At 39.6% G+C, this 19,024-nt stretch overlaps 1 protein-coding gene across 2 annotated transcripts in view; it reads left to right on the forward strand.

The window, feature by feature from the left end:
* Positions 1-19,024, forward strand: part of cables2b (Cdk5 and Abl enzyme substrate 2b) — an 84,136-nt gene that overhangs the window by 57,427 nt on the left and 7,685 nt on the right. For both annotated transcript variants that reach the window (XM_034171806.1, XM_034171807.1), the window contains exons 5-9: positions 118-286; positions 7,598-7,695; positions 8,263-8,369; positions 10,126-10,245; positions 10,925-11,009. In XM_034171806.1, coding sequence (XP_034027697.1) covers positions 118-286; positions 7,598-7,695; positions 8,263-8,369; positions 10,126-10,245; positions 10,925-11,009 — 579 coding nt within the window. The remainder of the gene's footprint in view (positions 1-117; positions 287-7,597; positions 7,696-8,262; positions 8,370-10,125; positions 10,246-10,924; positions 11,010-19,024) is intronic.

Below are 19,024 nucleotides of genomic sequence, written 5' to 3' on the forward strand. Positions count from 1 at the left end.
AAATAAACAAACATCTGTTTACACTTTACCGCCACAAAACATTGTGGGATGTTAGTGAATGACTTTCAAACAGAAACTGTGTTGATGTTTTGTCTGATTGTCTTCTGGCCCTTGCAGTCAGTGTCGTACGCACAGTTCCTGTACCCGACGAACGCTTTGGTGCGGCAGAAGCCGTCGTCAACAAACGACCTGACGCTGCAGATCCCTGTGTCCAGGAGCAGCCAGAGTGTGTCGGGCCGGAGCTTTCCGCCCAGCAGGCTGAACAGCACCGTGGGACTGGACCCGGGTAACAGTCGCACTCAAGTATCTGAACATCTGGAATGGTACATGTGACCTGGGTTCTAGCCACATTGGGTGGCGCCGGGCAACCCCGCCCGGTACTGCAAATTTCTGTGCGGCTCTCAGGTTCAAATTCGCAATTTTAAACCAATAATTAAAATAATTAAAATAATTAATAATTAAAATAATAAGAAATATATTTTTGATTTTCTTTGTATCAAATCGCAAACAGCAGAGATCAGAGAGTCTGCGCATTCTGTGGCCACAGAGCAGTGAATGGCTGCAGCTGGAAACAGCATCTCTGCTCCACTCTGAGCTGAAGAAAATAAATACCCTGCCATGAAAGTCCTCCGGAGGTCTTTCTGTATCCGTATCTGAAGATACATTCAGAAATGTAGTTTATTTTACAGTTGAAAGGCTTTGTGTTTCCAAAAAGCTCAGAGTTTGAAAAACAGCAGACACATGAGAGAGAGAGAGAGAGCGAGAGAGCGAGAGAAACCGACTCAAAGTTTTTTATTTAAAACAGCAGGTTTGACAGTTAGGTGTTACATTGTTTAAAAAGAAAAAGTAATGCAATACCACTCAAATTGTTGAAAAAAAAACTGTCATGATGACAGAAATCTGCCCGCTTCAATGGATTAAAAACTGTCATTTTTGAAGACTGCTAATGCTATGTCCATTAAATATTAACTATCAATGTCTTTTTAACATTTTCAGCGTTATTTAATTTATTAACTTAGACTTTTGACAGAAACATGCAAAAAGAACTTTGATCTTACAACATAAATATAATTTTTTATTTATTATTGTTGCATTCAATGCATCTAAAAACCACCCAGAATGAGTTAAAATAAGGCTTGCCAAGAATGTTGTAGTGGTATAAAGCCCTATAGCTTTGGGGGGCTACGGGAAGCTATGAGCCGCGATCGCATAATTTCCCCGGCACTAATGGTCCTAGCTAGAACCCTGCATGTGATCTAAAGGTCTGTTTGCAGTGGGGAGGGTCCACTGGCCCTAGAGTCCACTGGTCCTAGGGTCTACTGGTTCCTAGGGTCCACTGGTCCTAACCTCTTTATATTATTTGATGGTATATTACAACTCCAAACTGATTTTAAAGTTCACAAATAAATGTAAGACTTTCAAATAGCGAACAAACCAGATCCAGTTTTGTTAAATTTACAAAACTAAAACATATAATTATGTTGACATAAATCATTAATCACCTTTAATTGTGCTGTTGTCTTTAAATCTGTTGAATTGAAAATCAACAATTAAAAATTATTATTATTTTTTTTATTGTCACACTTTTGTAACATTACTTAACATATTTTATTGCAACATTTAACCTACCATAAATGTAAAAACAAACTCAACATGCTCTCCTTAATATTAGGGCTAGGACTAGTGGGAAGTTCCCATGCAGTTTGTGTTTTTGCACTTTGAGTAAAAGTCTGGTGCTTTTTCCAAATAAAAAAAATAATTTTATTGATAAACTTTGATTAAGGAAACATGAAAGCACTTCTTTATTATTATTATTATCACTGTTTTGATCGGCCCAACACATGCAGAAAGTAGAACATGTGGCGTGCTTCATGATGCTAAATGATGGCTGTTGACTGATTGGCCATATTTAAATGCAGATACACAATATAACATCGCTATCTGTAGTTTAGTCAGTTGTAACACCATAGCGGACAAATGTGCAAATACATTTTCTTTACAAAACCGCCAGCATGTTACTGACTGCACCGCTTAATGAGCTAGCTAGCCTAGTTTAGCCTCTAAAACAGCTCACCAACCCAGCCAGCTAGTTAGCACATGGCTGGTTTGAAGTGCGCTTGTTAAATGATGGAAATAACAGATTTGAATGAGAAGGTGAGGCAGGTCAGGGGTCAAGACAGAGCTGATTAAATATTGGTGCAATCCCAGATCAAGGGTTAGATACTGTCTTTGTTTGTTGATCTTTGATCCAGACGTTGATCCTGATCATTTTGATGATTTAATTAGGATTGCTGATTAGTTACCTATTCAGGATTCACCCCTTGATCCTGATTACAGGAACAAAAGAAGACAAGATGATTAAAATGTAACCTCTTTGGTAAAGTTCAAAGATTAGCCATCATAATCAAAGAACTTCAGGGCAGAGATCAAAGGAATAACCCTCTCACCATCAAAGAGACAAAAGGAAACTGGTGGAAACTCAGCAGAGGTACGTGCGCTCTGAGTGCAGCTGTGGTTACCTATGGACACGAGGTAATGTGTTCACTGGTGTTTGTTTGTTTGTTTGGAGGATAACCCATAAAATAATGAACAGATTTAAATGAACTTTAATGAGCAGATAGATAATAATTTTGGAGGTGATCTGGAATAAATTCTGAAAGTGAGATCCAGAAGAATGTTTGCCATAGAACGTTTAACTCAAAAAGCTGTGAGGATGTTGTTGAAATTTGGTGAGCTCTGATGGATAGTGTCATAGAAAACGAGGGATTTTATTTTGAATTTGATCCTGAACATATTTTGCATCGAGGCTCCAAAAGAGGTTCAAAGCGTTGAGGAGTGCGTGGCCTTGGCGGAGGTCTGTCAACGCACCGAGTGCTACGCTGGGTCACTGGTGCGCATCTGGTGGAAAGTGTGTTTGTGGAGATTAGAGCTGAACGCTTTAATCAAAACCAGCTGAAAACATGTGAGGGCCGAGGAGCGACGCGGCCTCCCTGTGGGCGTGACACAGACAGACAGACAGACCTGGACCCGGTTTGTGGATTAGCTCCAGTACAGTGGGACTAAACGGTCTGACGGACGTGGAGTCTGTTCTGAAGAGTGACAGCATTTAGACACGTTTCTCCAACAGAGGTATGTGAGGGTGTCGCCGTCTCACTCAGACCCGTGAGTTATGCAACACACAGCCGGCGTGTTAAGGCGGCGCAGCTGTAAGCGAGCAGGCCGGCCCAACATGTCAGGGTGTGTGTGTGTGTGTGTGTAAATCAAAAGCAGACTTAAGTGTGAGAGCTACAGAGCACATTTTCGGATACTCCAGATATGTTTTCAGATATATAATGAAGTTGGCAGAGGTCATGTTGTCACCTGTCTGTCTGGTTTTTTTTTGTGAACAGCCTGGAGCCCACAACTTTTTATATGTCATTATGTTATTTTTTTCAGAGGATTTATATTCTGATAGGAAAGCACTGATTCAATTTTCAAGGTCAAAGGTCATAGTCAGGAAAAATCTTGAAAAATTAAAAAAAAAAAATCCCTATCTTAAACAATAAACAAATTTAAAAAAAATCATACCTCTGTCAAAGAAGATTAGATGTCTTTCATATTTGAGGGCATTATGTAAAATGGTATCATTTATCAACTGTTTGATAAACGGTCCCCCCCTACAAATCTATCCGCCCTGCCTCCAATGCGCATGCATCATTTCTGAGCATCACGAGTGATTCACCAATTATCACCTTGTTTCTGCTTCAAACTGCCTCCAGTCATCATCTATCTCACCAACAGATAACTGAAGCTTTAGTACAACAATAATTTCCACATAAATCTAGCATTATTTCATAATAAAAGACAGAGGAAGCGATCAGAGCGCCACAGCTGCTGCAGCGCCTCCGTCATTTCAAAGCGTCAGTAGCAACTCACTGATTATGGCTCGTTTCTGCTTCAAACTGACTTTAGAATGATTTAAGATGTTTTACTTTGTCATCTGATGGTTAATAATCACATTAATCCATTTGATCGCTTTGGGTGAAGAGAGTCAGACTCAGAGTCAGACTCAGATGAGCTGCTGAGGTCCAAAATGACGCATGCACAGTGAAGGCAGGGTGGACCGATTTGCGACACCTGATCTGGTCCAGATTGTGGGTTTTGTGGACATTTGAATTTAATACTGAAATGTCCATCTGGTGTACATTTTGCAGTATATCTCAATCAAAGATGCCTCGGTCACTCTCATGTTTCTGTTTTGGATTTACCTGCACCACCAAAACTGGATGGCAGTTCCAGTTTTATGCCTTCGTCATCCAGTTATCAATCGGAAACCAAGTGCCAAAAAGCAACGACACAGTGTGCTCAGCAGAGATAACCAATGTTCTGTGAAAATTATCTGAAAAAGAATTCAGAAACTGAAAAAGTTGGGGGAAAAAAAAACCACCCTGCCCAGTGTGGCACTCTAGTTGGAGCAACATCTCTGCTATTTCGGCATTGTGGGTTAGCTCGCCTGACCCAGCGCTGAATTTGCCGGCATGAGAAGATGCTGCTGGGTGAGTGTGAGTGTTAACTTACCAACATTTAGGCATAAAAACACACGAGATACACAAGTTCTTGTGCCAAATATACTCCCGATGTTTTTGTTACCCATGAAAACGCACTGTCATCGCAGGTCTGGGAACTACTTTTTGTGCAGGATTTCATCAAACACGTCGGCGTACAAACACAGAATATACAGAAACTGTGTATCTTTGTTTGGCCAAAACGAGAGCGTCCACTGTTGACTTGCCATAAGTTAGTGGCGTGCGCGAGAGTATGGAAAAAACCCTGACAACACCACAAAAAAAAAAAAAAAACTTTGATTCAAGTGTATGAACTCAGTACATCTGACATTTGATCACATCCAATTTTTCTTATGAAAAGTCACTCCTAACAGGACTTTGACCTTGAACATTTTTCCAAGGTAAAATTTGTAGAATTGGAAACTAGTGCTGCTCTGCGCTGCTCTAGTTTCAGATATGTTTTCAGATATTTCAGATATGTTTTCACATATTTCAGATATGTTTTCAGATATGTTTTCAGATATGCTTTCACATATTTCAGATATGCTTTCACATATTTCAGATATGTTTTCAGATATTTCAGATATGTTTTCACATATTTCAGATATGCTTTCAGATATTTCAGATATGTTTTCAGATATGCTTTCACATATTTCAGATATGTTTTCAGATATTTCAGATATGTTTTCACATATGTTTTCAGATATTTCAGATATGTTTTCAGATATTTCAGATATGTTTTCAGATATTTCATATATGTTTTCACATATGTTTTCACATATTTCAGATATGTTTTCAGATATGCTTTCAGATATTTCAGATATGTTTTCAGATATGCTTTCATATATTTCAGATATGTTTTCAGATATGTTTTCAGATATGCTTTCACATATTTCAGATATGTTTTCAGATATGCTTTCACATATTTCAGATATGCTTTCAGATATTTCAGATATGTTTTCAGATATTTCAGATATGTTTTCACATATTTCAGATATGCTTTCAGATATTTCAGATATGTTTTCAGATATGCTTTCACATATTTCAGATATGTTTTCAGATATTTCAGATATGTTTTCACATATGTTTTCACATATTTCAGATATGTTTTCAGATATTTCAGATATGTTTTCAGATATGCTTTCAGATATTTCAGATATGTTTTCAGATATGCTTTCACATATTTCAGATATGTTTTCAGATATGCTTTCACATATTTCAGATATGTTTTCAGATATTTCAGATATGTTTTCAGATATGCTTTCACATATTTCAGATATGTTTTCAGATATGCTTTCAGATATTTCAGATATGCTTTCAGATATTTCAGATATGTTTTCAGATATGCTTTCATATATTTCAGATATGTTTTCAGATATGTTTTCACATATGTTTTCACATATTTCAGATATGTTTTCAGTTATGTTTTCAGATATGCTTTCACATATTTCAGATATGTTTTCAGATATTTCAGATATGTTTTCAGATATTTCATATATGTTTTCACATATGTTTTCACATATTTCAGATATGTTTTCAGATATGCTTTCAGATATTTCAGATATGTTTTCAGATATGTTTTCAGATATGCTTTCACATATTTCAGATATGTTTTCAGATATGCTTTCATATATTTCAGATATGTTTTCAGATATGCTTTCACATATTTCAGATATGTTTTCAGATATTTCAGATATGTTTTCAGATATGCTTTCAGATATTTCAGATATGTTTTCAGATATTTCAGATATGTTTTCAGATATGCTTTCAGATATTTCAGATATGTTTTCAGATATGCTTTCACATATTTCAGATATGTTTTCACATATTTCAGATATGTTTTCAGATATGCTTTCATATATTTCAGATATGTTTTCAGATATGCTTTCACATATTTCAGATATGCTTTCAGATATGCTTTCACATATTTCAGATATGCTTTCACATATTTCAGATATGCTTTCAGATATGCTTTCACATATTTCAGATATGTTTTCAGATATTTCAGATATGTTTTCAGATATGCTTTCACATATTTCAGATATGTTTTCAGATATGTTTCGATACAGTTCAGTCCAAGGCCCTTTGGTATTTCACCAGTTTTAATTTGTTTATGCTATTTCAAATACAAAAATAAAAATTTCTAAAATGATCTTCCTTAAACTCAAATCATATCTCTACAACCTGATATAAATTAACTAAAAATATAAAAGCCAAGATGATGGGTTGCACAAGTAATGGAACACTTTGGTATGATACCTGTAAAATAATCATTTTGTCAGTTTTCTTCAGACAAGTCATGGGATGGATACATGAACATATCCACTGAATATGTCTTGAACTTTATTTACATCAATTATGAAGAAATACAAACAGTTTGACACTGATAAATGTGTGTGGAGTAGACAGTTCTCAAAAACTGAGTGACTGTGCAAGAAGGAGGAGAGTGAGGAAAGACACCAAGACAACCCAGAAGTTGTTACAGGCTTCTGTGGCTGTGATTTGAGAAATTGTGCACAGTGCATGTTTTGCTTTTTGTATCTCCAGTTATTCAGCTTCATGATGAAGTGGTACAGAGGTCCAGTTTTGAAGTCGTTTTTTTACTACAACTACTAATACTACTTAAAATAATAATAATTTCGACAAGTAAAATGTTTAGAGAGAATTTAAATGTTAGAATGAATTTAATAGTTACATTTATAAACAATGTAGGTTAGAAATTGCAAGTTTTACTGTTACAGTGCTGTCAACAGTTAAATATGAGGTCAAGAAAGAGGTCTTTATTTTACTTTTTATAAAACAAGTATTTATTTTCATTGAAGTCAAGAAAGGGTGACTATAAAGTGAGTTTTGGCAAAACAGGTATCATTGTCATGTTGAGGTGGCAGAGGGTTGTTGTCGGCAGCTGGGGAAAGTAACTATAAACGTAACTAGTAATCTAACTTAGTTACTTTTACAATTGAGTAATCGGTAAAGTAACTAAGTTACTTTTTCAAGGAGTAATCAGTAATTGGATTACTTTTTCAAAGTAACTGTGGCAACACTGTGTGTAGGTCTGGAGGATGTGACAGACTATGACCCGGACCTCCTCAGCGACCCCCAGTGGCCGTGTGGGAAACACAAGCGGGTGCTGATCTTCGCCTCCTACATGGTAAACAAGCTGTTTGTTTAGTTTTTATTCTGATTGATTGTTTTTTTTTATTATTATTATTTTATTGTTTGACGTCACGGCCGCAACGCCAGCAGTTTGTCACGTCCGTTTCCGATGCAGAGGTCCAACAAGGCATCAGTCAGATGTGTTGCCGTGGGAAACGCCCCAATGTTCAATCATCTTAGTACGACTGACCTGTCAAACATAATTAGTTATTGATTGGTAATAGATTACCAATAAAATCAGAGGACAAATGTCATCTCTAATTTTTAAACATCTGTTTACACTTATCTCCTTTCCCTTGTTGATGCATTAATGCCTGTTTTCTTTTTCCACTTCTCCTATCCACTTGTTTTCTCTCCTTCCTTCCTTCATTTGCTTCTGCTCTCTTCTTCCTCCCCTCCCTTTGTTTCCTCCTTCCTTGTTTCCTCTCCCCCTCTCTCATTTCCGTCCGTCTTCTCATTTCCTTCTGCTGTCTTCATCCTCCCCTCTGTCCTTGTTTCCTTCCCTATTCCCTATTGCTCTCCTCCTCCTCACGTCTCTCATTTCCTTCCCTCTCTCCTCCAGACTACCGTCATAGAATACGTGAAGCCGTCTGATCTGAAGAAGGACATGAACGAGACGTTTAAGGAGAGGTTTCCTCACATCAAACTCACTCTGAGTAAAATAAGAAGGTAAATCAGCCGAACTCAAGCCGCATCTGCCTCTTTGTTCCTTACGAACTCTTGGGACCTGAAACCAGGCTTTTGATCATGTTTCTACTGTATGTGGAATAAACATCAGATTGCTTCGGGAAATAATCATCTTCCTCTTATTCCCAAAATGTCACAGACTATTTCCTGCAGCATCAGAACACCGCGCATAGACAAACAGGATGTCCATGTCAGTCGACAGTACAGTGCAGTAGACCTCACTGAATGTCACTAAAATGAACCTGAACCACCATGCTAATGCTAGATTTGATTAGATAGGACTGTATCTAATCTAATTAGATACAGTCCTTGGGAAGACTCCCTCAGGGAAATTGATGTTCCAGCAGCATTGTATGGCAGCACACAGGGTAAGAAGCACACCAGTTTGCAACTATAAATACAAATACACAATACGAATACCAGACATACTGATCAATACTGGCTAGCATTAACTGACACACTGAAACTACAGATTTCATCAACAGACTTCAACACAACATGCAAGAATGGAAGCTAATGTGTTAGCAACATAGCGTTAATCACAAAAAACAATTACAGTCACAATCTGGTACCCAGGTGCCAAGACAGGGTGGACCCTGGTGGTGTTCCTCAGGGATGAGTTCTGATTCCTCCACTGTTGTAGGTTGTGTTTTAAGGTTTTCTAACCTTGACTTTGAGGACAGTGTGACATTTATAGAATCAGTGGACACCCCGATTGCAACACGCAAGCATCTGGGTTTGTGTTTGTCCCGGGTCAGAGGTCTCGGCTGGACATTTCTGTAACTTTTGAATTTGTTGAAAAACTTACTTGGACTGAGTCCTTTCTGCCTGTGAGGATGAGCTCAACTGGACAGGAGGATGAAGGTCCAGGTCTTTAGAGTCCCGTGTCGCCGACCGAACGGTCCCCCCTAAAAGTCGCCCGCCGTGCCTTCACTGCGCATGCGTCATCGGCCGCGGTTCACCGATTATCACCTCGTTTCTGCTTCAGACTGCCTCCAGTCATCATCTGTCTCAGCCACAGATATCTGAAGCTTTTGTACAACAATCATTTACACATAAATTCAGCATTATTTCATCATAAAAGATGGAGGAAGTGATCAGAACACCGCGGCTACACGAGCTGCTAGCTGATGCATTCACTGCGTGTTGGTCATTTCAAAGCATCACCGAATATCACGTCGTTTCTGCTTAAAACTGATGTTAGAATGATTTAAGAGGTTTTACTTTGTCATCTGATGGTTAATAATGACATTAATCCATTTGATCACTTTGGGTGAAGAGACTGTCTCAGATGAGCCGCTGAGCATGCCCAGTGGAGGCCCGGTGGACCAATTTTTAGGGGGGACCGTTCGGTCTGCGACATCGGCCCTTCTGGTCACCCTATGTGGTTGTGAGACTTCGAGGTTTTCGGTGACACAAACAGCTGAGAATGCTGAAAATGCATAAACAGAACGCACAACTACAGTGAACACAGGAGGACAAAATTCATCCAAGAGACGAGTCCCAACAAACAGCTGAGGGTTTTTGTTGGGTTTTTTTTCTTAGAGCTTGATGAGGCATTTGGGTCCATCCTGGAACGGAGACTCTTCATTTTCTGACAGCTTCACAAAAGGGGTGGAACCAGAAGTCACGTTTGTGTGGCTCGCAGTCGGACTTTGTTTTGGTTCCACTTCTGACAACGGACTGAACTGCACCAGTAACAGCCCATTATTGGTTTGTTTGTTTGTCTGTGTGTCAGTCTGAAGCGAGAGATGAGAGCCGTCGGTGAGGACTGCGGCCTGCAGCCCGTCACCATAGCAATGGCGTTCGTCTACTTCGAGAAGCTGGTGCTGAAAGGTCGACTCAACAAACAGAACAGGTACAGGAACTCAACTCTGCTGGACATGCAGCTACTGATTTAAACACTAGAGGGTACCAGAGACAATAGTTTAGCTGCTGTGTCTAATCATTCTGACTTTATTTGATTCAAAATATTAAGTATAACAACAAAATAATTCAAACAAAACTCATAAACTATTCTACAAAATTACACAATATAACTAATAATCTATAATCAATCTGGAGATACTGATCGAATTTGCTTTGATTCTAGTTGCTTTCTCCTGAATTCACTGATAGGAACTCTGTATCAATCAGAAACTGGATCTGGAGCTACCTGGGTTCATTGGATCCAGGAAAGCTCTGTTTCCGGGGCTCCTCGGCTGGGTGACCTTGCAGCTGTGGACTGTCATTAAAGTTTTAGATGTCAGGTCACAGGTCTCGAATTGTAATTCAGATTTTTGTCAATTATTGTTTGGTCAAACTGGTTTTTTAATATTGAAATAAAAACACGCACCAATTAGTAAAACAGTAATATTGTTGACCGGCAATAATTGATTGTAGATTGATAGCTGACAAAAGCTCTTGAAGTTATTTGAACAGAAGTCTGGTGGGAATCGAATCACAGCCGAATTGTTCTCCTGAACTCGTTTTTATTGATTACTTATTTGTTGAGACTCGATCAAACAAACGTGATCAGATGTGAATTTGTTTTACAGGAAGTTGGTGTCAGCCGCCTGCATCCTATTGGCTGCTAAGATCAGCAGTGACCTGAAGAAACAGGAAGTCAAGCACCTGATAGATGTCAGTAACACACACAAGCACACACACACACTCACACCTACGCGCACAACTTTCAGCAACAGCGTCTCGGCACTGCTCACCATCTGACACAACCAGGTTTTATTTTTTTTTACTATTATTAGTTTACAACAGCTAGTGTTAAATTTTAAAAAATAGTCAATTTGGTCAGAAAAAAAAAAAATCAGATTGTAAAAACAGAAACATAATAAATTTAGAAATGTTATTTTATTATAAGAATTCTAAACAAACAAACATGTAAACAATGCTGGTTTAGATTCAACTCAGAATTAAAGGACATGTCGCACAGAAATCATAATTTAGATTTAGGCTGTTAGTGACCATCCGATGATCCACCAGGATTACAACCCCTGGCAAAAATTATGGAATCACCAGCCTCGGAGGATGTTCATTCAGTTGTTTAATTTTGTAGAAAAAAAGCAGATCACAGACATGACACAAAACTAAAGTCATTTCAAATGGCAACTTTCTGGCTTTAAGAAACACTATAAGAAATCAGGAAAAAAAATTGTGGCAGTCAGTAAAGGTTACTTTTTTAGACCAAGCAGAGGGAAAAAAAAAATATCGAATCACTCAACTCTGAGGAAAAAATTATGGAATCATGAAAAACAAAAGAACGCTCCAACACATCACTAGTATTTTGTTGCACCACCTCTGGCTTTTATAACAGCTTGCAGTCTCTGAGGCATGGACTTAATGAGTGACAAACAGTACTCTTCATCAATCTGGCTCCAACTTTCTCTGATTGCTGTCACCAGATCAGCTTTGCAGGTTGGAGCCTTGTCATGGACCATTTTCTTCAACTTCCTCCAAAGATTTTCAATTGGATTAAGATCCGGACTATTTGCAGGCCATGACATTGACCCTATGTGTCTTTTTGCAAGGAATGTTTTCACAGTTTTTTCTCTATGGCAAGATGCATTATCATCTTGAAAAACGATTTCATCATCCCCAAACATCCTTTCAATTGATGGGATAAGAAAAGTGTCCAAAATATCAACGTAAACTTGTGCATTTATTGATGATGTAATGACAGCCATCTCCCCAGTGCCTTTACCTGACATGCAGCCCCATATCATCAATGACTGTGGAAATTTACATGTTCTCTTCAAGCAGTCATCTTTATAAATCTCATTGGAACGGCACCAAACAAATGTTCCAGCATCTTCACCTTGCCCAATGCAGATTCGAGATTCATCACTGAATATGACTTTCATCCAGTCATCCACAGTCCACGATTGCTTTTCCTTAGCCCATTGTAACCTTGTTTTTTTCTGTTCAGGTGTTAATGATGGCTTTCGTTTAGCTTTTCTGTATGTAAATCCCATTTCCTTAGGCAGTTTCTTACAGTTTGGTCACAGACGTTGACTCCAGTTTCCTCCCATTTGTTCCTCATTTGTTTTGTTGTGCATTTTTTATTTTTGAGACATATTGCTTTAAGTTTTCTGTCTTGACGCTTTGATGTCTTCCTTTGTCTACTAGTATGTTTGCCTTTAACAACCTTCCCATGTTGTTTGTATTTGGTCCAGAGTTTAGACACAGCTGACTGTGAACAACCAACGTCTTTTGCAACATTGCGTGATGATTTACCCTCTTTTAAGAGTTTGATAATCCTCTCCTTTGTTTCAATTGACATATCTCGTGTTGGAGCCATGATTCATGTCAGTCCACTTGGTGCAACAGCTCTCCAAGGTGTGATCACTCCTTTTTAGATGCAGACTAATGAGCAGATGTGATTTCATGCAGGTGTTAGTTTTGGGGATGAAAATTTGCAGGGTGATTCCATAATTTTTTCCTCAGAATTGAGTGAGTCCATATTTTTTTACCTCTGCTTGGTCTAAAAAAGTAACCGTTACTGACTGCCACAATTTTTTTCCTGATTTCTTATAGTGTTTCTTAAAGCCAGGAAGTTGCCATTTGAAATGACTTTAGTTTTGTGTCATGTCTGTGATCTGCTTTTTTTCTACAAAATTAAACAACTGAATGAAGATACTCCGAGGCCGGTGATTCCATAATTATTGCCAGGGGTTGTACTTTGTGCACTTCCGTGACCGGTTTCAAAGTATACTGCATTCACAACAAACAGTTACAGAGACATCTGAAAACAAAGTATTCGTGAATACTCGAGTGTTTCTGATAAGTGACGTCGCTGCTAGAAGCATCCCAGCATGCGCTTCAATGGAATGTAGCTGATAATGTTAAGAACTGAGGCACAGATTAATTCCACAGTTTCCATAAGTGTGATGTCGTGTTATGACGACTCGTTCTTAAGTGAAAACTGTTCATTTTGATGCAGTCACGGTAAAAGCTGCACCTCTGAGAAGGTTTCGTGCACCTGTATGGCCATGAGCCATAAAAGCAGTCTGTCAATCCGGTTGTTAAGTGTGACATAACGCATCATGTGATTTTCAACTTCCGGCTCCAAACAAAAAAGGCGCGCTGTCATTAACATTGAGAACTGCACTGAGACAATCTGATCAGGCTGCACTTTAACCGCTGCACACGGACAACAGCATTAACATTGCAACATAAAACTCTTTGTATATTGTGCCTAAAACTCTCCTGGATATATTAACTGGGTTTTTAGACGTTGTTACTGTGTTTGTTTTATGTAAAAATGTCAGACGCTCAGGTTGTTTCTCCATTATTTTCAATGGGAGTTGCTGCGATTGCTTCCTGTTCATGTCATTTGGGGAGAAAGTCAAGTTTGCACTTTCACGTCCTGTTTATTTTAATAAATAATTTTTTATTAACAAACAGACATGTATATTTTACCTGTGCATAATAAAATATATAAAGTAAAAGAAAAAAAAGTTTTATTAAGTGTTCTGACCACAGAACCAGATGAATGCGGTTAACGGAGGTGTAGGCGGAGAAGGGAGGGACGGAGGTTTGCACACAATGTAAACACAAACTAAACTTAAACTGTAAATCCTTAAAAGGATAAAACAGACGTAACTTTAATTGTAAACTTGGAGGTCTTTGGACCTGGAAACAGATTTATCACGTGATGCATTACGTCAGCGCTTAACAACCGGATAATAATCTCTGTTTGAGGCTCAGTTTTGTGCACGATTAATTAAGTGTTCTTATCAATAAAATCTAAAAAAAACAAAAAATACATATGTTGCCGGGGAAAAAAACGCCGTGGAGATGTTGCAAACCCCAAAACATGAATCAGCTGCAAATCGTGAATTATCCGCAAACCGTTAATTGCAAAATGTGAATACTGAAAACATTTCTCCCAAAACATGAACGCGGGTCTCGCACAACCTGAATATCATTCATAATATATATATGTTTTTCAGTTTAAGTAGTTTATGGATTTCAGTTTACGGGTCAATTACTGCAGGAAACCTTAATCACAAACCCGATCACCGCAAAAATGATGATTATTATTTTTTATTTATTTGGGGGGGCACACTACAGCCTGAGGAGCTGATCCCAGCAGCTCGGTGTAGTGACTCAAAATTCACTGCACACATCAGTGGTCTCCTGCTGGTTATACTGCAGCACTCAGTTTAGAAAAATGTGCAAAAATTTAATTTTCGTGAGTTAGTGAATTTTATTGCTCATTTTATGACCTATTTTAATGTTTAAAAAAAATCCACTCAGATTCAATTTTTGCACATTTTTCCAAACCGAGTGTGTGTAGTATAACCAGCAGGAGGCCTTTGATGTATTCAGTCAATTCGGTGACACCACACAGGAATTTATTGAATATTTTTCTGGTGTCTTGTTTTTGCACTTTGTAGACGGTCCCTAAGCTTCTCTTTTTTCCGCCACCTGCTTGTTCAGATCAATGTTATTTTTCCAGCTCAGAGGACAGTTCATATGGATAAAAATAATGTAGCTCGTTGTCTACCTTCCTGAGGTTAGAAACTAGTGTTATTTGTTTTTCTACAATGTTTCTCTTAAGATTATTGAGCCGTTTACCGGAGGGGGAGGTTTGTGTTCTCTATGAGTTTGACAGGTGGATTGTCCCAGTCAAAGTCCTCACCTGACACTGTCTCCGGAGTGGGACACACCGAGCGGAACCGGGTGCTTGAATCCAGAAGCGAAAGCTGCAAAAATAATAATAATTTTTGCAGTGATCAGGTTTGCGATCAAGATTTCCTGCAGTAATTGACCCGTAAACTGAAATCCATGAACTACTTCAACTGAAAAAACATATATATATATTATGAATGATAGTTACGTTTTGTGAGACCCACGTTCACGTTTTGGGAGATATTTTTTCAGTATTCATGTTTTGCAATTCATGATTTGCAGCTGATTTACATTTTAGGGGTTAACTAATGTTCATGTTCACAGCGGCAGGACCTGCTACATGTCATCAGTTGCGCACACACACACTCACACACACACATTCCAGCACAAAATTCACACTCAAAGTAAAAATAAAAAAGCTTGTCACAAAAGGGGTAAAATCCTGAACATGCCAGACTCACCCAGAGGTTGATGTATTTCCAAATGTAAACTCCACAGGATCAAAGCCCCCACGCACACACACGAGATCACTGGCTGCAGCTCCACCTTCAGTTCTCTGATTGTGGCATGTAAAGTCCATCACCTCCTGGAAATAATGTATTCCGACTTTTTCCAATATAACAAATCCATTTCTGTGTCCAGGCAGTCTGTTAAAAACAGTGTCAGATGTCCTGCATCTACACTTTTGGTTTTGCTCCCATTTTGTATGAGATGAACTCAAAGATCTAAAACTTTTTCCACATACACAATATCACCATTTCTCTCAAATATTGTTCACAAACCAGTCTAAATCTGTGATAGTGAGCACTTCTCCTTTGCTGAGATAATCCATCCCACCTCACAGGTGTGCCATATCAAGATGCTGATTAGACACCATGATTAGTGCACAGGTGTGCCTTAGACTGCCCACAATAAAAGGCCACTCTGAAAGGTGCAGTTTTATCACACAGCACAATGCCACAGATGTCGCAAGATTTGAGGGAGCGTGCAATTGACATGCTGACAGCAGGAATGTCAACCAGAGCTGTTGCTCGTGTATTGAATGTTCATTTCTCTACCATAAGCCGTCTCCAAAGTCGTTTCAGAGAATTTGGCAGTACATCCAACCAGCCTCACAACCGCAGACCACGTGTAACCACACCAGCCCAGGACCTCCACATCCAGCATGTTCACCTCCAAGATCGTCTGAGACCAGCCACTCGGACAGCTGCTGAAACAATCGGTTTGCATAACCAAAGAATTTTTGCACAAACTGTCAGAAACCGTCTCAGGGAAGCTCATCTGCATGCTCGTCGTCCTCATCGGGGTCTCGACCTGACTCCAGTTCGTCGTCGTAACTGACTTGAGTGGGCAAATGCTCACATTCGCTGGCGTTTGGCACGTTGGAGAGGTGTTCTCTTCACGGATGATGCGAAGGAGATGTGTTGCACTGCATGAGGCAAATGGTGGTCACACCAGATACTGACTGGTATCCCCCCCCCAATAAAACAAAACTGCACCTTTCAGAGTGGCCTTTTATTGTGGGCAGTCTAAGGCACACCTGTGCACTAATCATGGTGTCTAATCAGCATCTTGATATGGCACACCTGTGAGGTGGGATGGATTATCTCAGCAAAGGAGAAGTGCTCACTATCACAGATTTAGACTGGTTTGTGAACAACATTTGAGGGAAATGGTGATATTGTGTATGTGGAAAAAGTTTTAGATCTTTGAGTTCATCTCATACAAAATGGGAGCAAAACCAAAAGTGTTGCGTTTATATTTTTGTTGAGTATATATACACAGCTTCAACAAACCAGCATCCACACAAACAGCTCGTCACCACACTTTAGGTTTCAAAATCCGACACTCTGAAGAAGTTAAAGTTTTTCGGGGTGAATTGTGTCGTCTCTTGTCTGTAAATCCGAGCCATCACTTTCAAATGAAAGCTCAGAAGCTTCATTTTTTGGACGGAGCAGGTTCATTCCTTCGGTGTGTCAGTCAGCAAGATGTTTCTGCGCATTCTAAAATGTGCGTCACACGCCGAAAAATGCAGAGAATTGCAGAGTGAGATGTTTTCCGGAAATGCACCTGCTAATGCTCAGAGTAAGAGGAAGAAAGTACATCAGAGATCACTAATTATTAGCATATGTGTGCAGAAAGACTTACAGTCATGAGTACTTTTATGCTGTCTTGCTAAGTGGGACGTTAAAACACATGCAACATGTCCTTTCAAGATGTTCAACACTTATATATAAATACAAATCCGTTTCTGTATTTATGATATTTCATTTTGTTGTTTTTTATTTTTATTTCATTAATTTAGAATGTGATGTTTTTGCTGCATAAAAAGCGTGATTGTTTTTTTAAGTGTGTGTGTGTGTGTGTGCGCGTGCATGCGTACTCACAGACACAAAACAATCAGTGAATTTTTTTAAGTCAGGTTCACGGCGTGGCGGAGGTTGAATAAACAAGCAAGGTCAAAATCACCAGGCAAACAAGGCAGAAACTGGATGCAAGGATGAGATACACGATCAACAAACTGGCAGGGGACAGAGAGAAAGTGAGGGCTTAAATACCAGGGGAGTAATCAGACGAGATGTGAAGCAGGTGTGAGGAAGATTCTAGAAGGGGCGTGGCCAGCAAGACAGGGAAAAAAGGTGGGTGTGACAGACGAAACAACTGAGTGTAAGTGGCCCCACCCACAACCAAACAGACAAAAAGAACTGAATACCACAGAAAATAAAATGTAGAAACTTAACTAAGACAGAACTCACCACATGGCTAAAGTACGAGGGCTGTCAATAAAGTATAGGTCCTTTTTATTTTTTTCAAAAAATATATGGATTTCATTCATATGTTTTTACGTCAGACATGCTTGAACCCTCGTGCGCATGCGTGAGTTTTTCCACGCCTGTCGGTGACGTCATTCGCCTGTGAGCAAGCACTCCTTGTGGGAGGAGTCGTCCAGCCCCTCGTCGGAATTCCTTTGTCTGAGAAGTTGCTGAGAGACTGGCGCTTTGTTTGATCAAAATTTTTTCTAAACCTGTGAGACACATTGAAGTGGACACGGTTCGAAAAATTAAGCTGGTTTTCGGTGTAAATTTTAACGGCTGATGAGAGATTTTGAGGTGATACTGTCGCTTTAAGGACTTCCCACGGAGCGAGATGTCGTGCAGCGGTCCCAGGCGCTGTCGTCAGCCTGTTTCAAGCTGAAAACCTCCACATTTCAGGCTCTATTGATCCAGGACGTCGTGAGAGAACAGAGAAGTTTCAGAAGAAGTCGGTTTCAGCATTTTATCCGGATATTCCACTGTTAAAGGAGATTTTTTTAATGAAAGACGTGCGGACGGGTCCGCGCGTCGGGACGCAGCCGGCGCGGTGCAGCGGCACAGGAAAAACACCGTGTTGATAACCATTTGTAAAATCCAGGCGGCTTTTGATGGCTTTCAGTGGAGTGAGTATATGAGAAATTGTTTAACAGCTGGACATGTTCCAACTTGTCCTTAAGGCTTCCAACAGAGGTGTTTTTCCTGTGGCGGAGCGTCGCAGCGGCTGCGAGCCGACGCTGCAATCCGCCCGCACGTCTTTCATTAAAAAAATCTCCTTTAACAGTGGAATATCCGGATAAAATGCTGAAACCGACTTCTTCTGAAACTTCTCTGTTCTCTCACGACGTCCTGGATCAATAGAGCCTGAAATGTGGAGGTTTTCAGCTTGAAACAGGCTGACGACGGCGCCTGGGAGTGCTGCACGACGTCTCGCTCCGTGGGAAGTCCTTAAAGCGACAGTATCTGTTATGTGTCGACGCGGGTTGAGGAGCGGACCTGCGTCAGACAGGACCCAGCGCTAAAAATAACCAGAGCGGTTCCAAACAGAAACTATTTATTATTCACCTGTGCTTAAAAGTGTAAAAACATAAAAACAACGTCCCTCTGGTGGAGTGATTCGTGGCTCGCTCTCCAGCGCCCGCAAGGATTAAAGCCGGCGCTCCTGGACTTCCTACCACCGCCAAACACCCCCCAGGT

Source organism: Thalassophryne amazonica, chromosome 6 (assembly GCF_902500255.1).
Source record: "Thalassophryne amazonica chromosome 6, fThaAma1.1, whole genome shotgun sequence".
In the NCBI taxonomy this organism is placed as follows: Eukaryota; Metazoa; Chordata; class Actinopteri; order Batrachoidiformes; family Batrachoididae; genus Thalassophryne; species Thalassophryne amazonica.